This window comes from Pygoscelis adeliae, unplaced genomic scaffold (genome assembly GCF_000699105.1).
Source record: "Pygoscelis adeliae isolate BGI_AS28 unplaced genomic scaffold, ASM69910v1 Scaffold141, whole genome shotgun sequence".
In the NCBI taxonomy this organism is placed as follows: Eukaryota; Metazoa; Chordata; class Aves; order Sphenisciformes; family Spheniscidae; genus Pygoscelis; species Pygoscelis adeliae.
The window spans coordinates 2,720,817-2,726,148 of NW_008824231.1; the positions used below are offsets into that span (position 1 = coordinate 2,720,817).

The following is a 5,332-nucleotide window of genomic DNA, read 5'->3' on the forward strand; positions in this document are numbered from 1 at the left end:
AGTGTTGATCTGCTCGAGGGTAGGAAGGCTCTGCAGAGGGACCTGGACAGGCTGGATCAATGGGCCGAGGCCAACTGTATGAGATTCAACAAGGCCAAGTGCCGGGTCCTGCACTTTGGCCACAACAACCCCATGCAGCACTACAGGCTTGGGGAAGAGTGGCTGGAAAGCTGCCTGGCGGAAAAATTTCTTTAGTGAAGGAGTGGTTAAACATTGGACCAGGCTGCCCAGGGAAGTGGTTGAGTCACCATCCCTGGAGGTGTTTAAAAGATGTGTAGATGAGGCGCTTAGGGACATGGTTTAGTGGGCATGGTGGTGTTGGATCAATGGTTGGACTTGATGATCTTAGAGGCCTTTTCCAACCTTAATGATTCTATGATTCTATGATTCTAATACCTTCCCTCACTCTCTTTTTTTAAGGCCCCGTTATAAAAGCTGAAGTGGGAGATACAGTGCTAGTTACTTTTGCCAACAAAGCCAAAAGAAGCTATAGCATTATGGCCCACGGTGTAAGCTTCAGCAAGCTGTCAGAAGGTGCTCCCTACTTAGATGGTAAGTTTTGACTGTACTGCAGTATCATCACATCCAGAATACCTTAGTCTAAAGATCTTCTGTTGCTCTGCAGGTTTGCCATTTTTGTGGATGCTGAGGCACAGAAGGGATGATTTGATTAGTTTGTATCTACCCTACACGTCACAACCCATGGGACTCCCCAGTCTGCCAATGAGCTGGTTCTTCCCCTTGGACATGTGCCAGACAAGGCATCTAAAACTAGCTGAGGTCTATGTTGAGCAAAAGTCACAAGCACAATCCAATTTACATTAGTTCTAATCTAATATCGCTCAGCTGCAGTCAGTGGATCTCCTCTGGACATGCTCCAGAATTATGAAGCTTAGGATCTGGCATGATGACCTGCTGAGTCTTTGGATATAGCTATCCACGTGGTCTGGGTTGCTTCACTCCTGATTCTCTAATCCAGGTCGAGCATTGCCCTTGCTTCTCTGTCAGGAGAGTCAGTGTTGGAGGCAGCTTTTATCTGATTGACCTGGAATGTGAAGCAGCGATAATCCTTATTAATCCTCATAAATATGTAAACACTGAAATGGAGCATTTACCAAAGGCTTCCTCTCATTTTGTGCAAGGACAGGATCTTTATCACCTAAGTTTAACCATTAAATGTTAAATGTTATGTTTAATTGGTAGGCTCCTTTTTCAGTCAGTGACAAGAAACAAATCCTTCAGAGGGTGAGAAGTCCCATTTACTTTGAACACCTATTTTAGGAGACAGTAGGTCACCCTCTGGAGATGTGTTTCTGTCTCCATCAACTACAGAAGCCGCCTAGAGTTTGGGTTAGGAACTAAGCTTTAGATGACTCAAGTAAGGTGAGCTGAATCCTATCCATAGTGCCTACAGAGATAATATTGTGGTCTCTGAAAAAGTTTTTGCTGCATTTGCAGCACGGAAAAGAAAGGTAGGTTTCTTGTTGTCTAAATTGCTTTGTTTCCACTAGAACACATTGGAAAGAAACTCACAGGACATCATCCCTCTTTTGAGATCACAAAAAGTGATCTCTCACAGTTTTGAGAACTGTGCTAAGAGAATTAGGTCAACATGTAAAACTCATAATATCATACAATAAAATCAATACAAAAGGCTTTATTAAATTCTGTTTTCTCTAGTTGCTGACCTTGCAACACAACAAATTTGCCAGCAGGTCCCAATGCATCACGAAACAACTGGCTTGAGTTCAGCCTTGAAGTTATCTGCACACATCCTAGTGGCACCCATATCAGATGTAGTTCCCTGATAGAAGTGCAGCTTCCCTCTGCTCGCAGTCCTGTCATGCTTTCATTTAACGCTCCCCAGTAATAGCACCCATCAACATTGCACCCTTTGGTGCGGGGCAAGATCAAACCAAATCCTACAATTCAGCAGCAGTGTGCACACCTCTGGGTCTTTGGAGAGCACCCTGACTCCAGATTCATCAACAATCTTTCTGCCCCTTCTTCTCTCCTTGTAACCCTTGTGTCTTGGATTTCCATCATATCTATCTACAAGTGTATACATGTAGAGGCCCTACAGGGGCTGTAGGTTGACACTGAAGGTAAATGGTTTTTCAAAGGCTGTGCATTGTCTGAGTGCAGCTTATTCATGTGAAAATACTGTACATAAACATACCTACAGACTACAGATGTCTGTAGACATCTTTTTTCAGTTCTGCTCTCAGAAAATACTCTTCCAAGTTGCATTTGACACTTGTCCAATCTCAGAGGGTTTTTAACTCCAAATCAATATTCTCCTTATTGAGCACTGTTGCAGGATGAATCCAGTAGTATCAGATACTGTTGAAGCAGTACCCTACTTTGTATTGGTTTTTGCGGCAAATAGTATGTGTTCATATGTGATACTGCTATTTTCACTTGTGTCTAAGTTTTCAAGAGGATTCTCTTGGAGTATTAGAGAGGAGTATTAGATCGGTGCAGTCTGCTGCTGCCAGACACATCTGACAGTGCTGAGAAAATCCAGTCAATGGATGCCTAAGCGTTAAACAGAATTTCTGATTTGATTTTCTTCATAATAAAACCCAGAAACTTTACTTAGCACTTTTTTCCTACAAAGGGTGCAGGGCTGACCCCTTTTCCCAACTTTCCTTTCAAGTCCCTTTTGTAAGTCCTCTCTGAGTGGATACCAACACTCTTTTGCAGTGGCTGAATTACACAGGTGTTGCTACATCCACCCTGTGCATGGCAGCAGACAATGGCTCAAATCTTTTAAAAGTAGCTTCCAAAAAAAGTAATAGCAACTGCCCTCTGGAAACTCTGACAGAGGTTCCTGTGCATTGCTACAAAATCAAAAAGAAACAATTATTACCAGGATCAGATTTGTTCTGAATTTCTAAACAGCTACAGCTGCAGCTCCGCTCGCTGATGTAATTGCTTTGTTGGTGCTTAATGAAAAGCTGGAGTCTGCATTCGTGCCGCAGATGAATCTCATGATAGGGCAGGTAAACTACAAACATTAGAGGAAGCCATTTAAGCACAAGGATGAGCTCTGCATGTCTTGTCTGATTGAATCCAGATAATCCAGATAGCATCGGAAGGTGTCTGGGTGAAGCAGCTAAACTTGTTCTGCAGGGAATGGGCTTGGTTGTCCCCATGGCACAGGACTCTGGTGAGATGTCCCCATGGCATAAGTGCCCAGAATATGGGATAGTGCTCGAGCTGTGGCTGCAAGGGGGAGCTTGTCCACAGAAATCAGCAGCTATGTCTGACTCCCAGGAATGCTTGTATTCAGGAAGACAAAACCTTCCTGTAACGTTGGTGCTTCTCAACTTTCTCTCTGCAGGCTATATGAAACCAGGAGCCCATGTTAAGCCAGGTGAAACCTTCACATACAAATGGAGGGTGCCTGAAAATGGAGGTCCAACAGAGAGTGACCCCCCATGCCTGACCTATCTGTACTACTCAGCCACCGATGCCGTCAAGGACACCAACTCTGGCCTCGTGGGGCCTTTGCTGGTCTGTCAGAAGAACACGCTGAATCACGACGGGACACAGGTGCCCAATGTGGACATCTGCTTGTCCCTAACAGCAGGGTGGTGCACTGTGTGTGTGTGTGTGTGTGTCTCCATATGGGCCAATTTGCCCAGTTCCCAGCTCAGTTTTGAGCTTAAACAAATGTCATTCCTCAGGGTAAAAGCTGACCTAAGGGGATGGTTAGGAAGATGAAACTGTCATTCCCCAGTATTCTGGCTCGTCCCTAGGTTTTCCATCTTTTCCATACACTTATTAGCAATGAATGCATCTTTCCACCCTGAGCAAGTAATGGACACTTTATTTATCCTTCTGGCTGATGGAAAAGTGCCAATCCCTGTCTCTACAAGGACATAGTAAGAAGGCGGCTGCAATTTTTTTGGGGGAAAGAAAGCTCTGTTAAAAAAAAAAAATCACTTGGGTAATTCTGCATAGACTTTTTGTAATGTCTTGGCTTCCTTCTTGGCTACAGAAAGGAATAGACAGAGAATTTTACCTCCTCTTTTCAATCTTCGATGAGAATGACAGCTGGTATCTGAGCAAGAATATTGAAGCATTTACTGGTGACCCTTCAAAAGTAGATGAAAATGATGCAGATTTCAAGGAATCCAACAAAATGCATGGTATGAAATACCTAATATCTGTTAATGATACTTTTTCTTCAATCATATTAGGAAAATGAATTGGCAGATTTTATCATCATTCATAGCTGACTGCAGTGCACTGGAGGGTGAGGTGGAAGCTGTCAGTCAGCTTATGGCCAGCTCTTGATGCTCTTGGAGTGCATGTTGAAACCCCAGTCACATTAGCAATGAATACATCCACCTACTAACTACACCTGGAGAAAGGGAACAGAGTGTAGCTTTTAGATACAACACTTGGGTCTATAAAAAGGCATAATGCCAGAGTCGGGTACCAACTGCAGAAGAGGCCAATGTTCACTGGTGATTTAACTTTCACTGCTGACCTTGGCACAGACTCAGACAAGGAAGGTCCACCTGCTCTGCTCTGCCAGCTCCCACTTGGGCAGTGACCACCTCTGGAAGAGGAGTGGCAAAGACTAGGGGAATGGCCAATAATATTTTAAAACATCACTTCTGGATGTAAGTACCTGACTTCAGCATGGACCACCTCCAAGTTATTCCTGACATGAAAGGCCTTAGCAAATCACATAATCTCTCTTTGCTTTAGTTTTCTGAAGAGCACTGAGAATATATATTGTTAGAGAACCTCGGGGCTTTCTGGACCCATCTAATTTATTCTTCCGTTATGAGGTGGTATCTCATACTAAAATTTTGTTCTGCCATAATATCTTTCCCCCAGTGATCACAGAGAGCATTTGAGGATTAGGGAGTTTAGCCTTGTGAAAGAAAGAGATACATTTGGAAGTAAAAGTGGAAATCAAAGGTAAAAATCACATAAAAAGGCTCCATCAGAACTGAATTTATAACTTGGACTCGTTATGGCCCACTCCACAGCCTTAATCATCTGGTTATACATTCTCCAGGCTGAAAGGAGGTATCTAATTTATAGACTTAACTGGTGCCTGTGAGGCACCCTGAAAAGCTTGGAGGAGAAGTGCTACATCACTGCAAAGGACTATTACAAGATTTTACAGGCTAAAAAAAAAGGTAGACGCTCATAGTTTATAGGAATAGCATTTAGATATTAATTTGGTGTCATTCAGTGCTACCTTTGCTTCACAAAATGCCCCTTTAATTAACGCCATGACTTGCTGAGTCACGAGTCTCTTGCCAGGAAGGTGGTAGGAGGATCTGTGACAAGTTTCTATCAACCT

General features: G+C 43.3%; 1 protein-coding gene across 1 annotated transcript in view; it reads left to right on the forward strand.

Annotated features, from left to right (window-relative positions):
* HEPHL1 (hephaestin-like 1) overlaps positions 1-5,332 on the forward strand; it is a 34,924-nt gene that overhangs the window by 16,611 nt on the left and 12,981 nt on the right. The window contains exons 8-10 of the mRNA XM_009334848.1: positions 421-552; positions 3,347-3,558; positions 4,007-4,157. Of these exons, the coding sequence (XP_009333123.1) occupies positions 421-552; positions 3,347-3,558; positions 4,007-4,157 (495 nt within the window). The remainder of the gene's footprint in view (positions 1-420; positions 553-3,346; positions 3,559-4,006; positions 4,158-5,332) is intronic.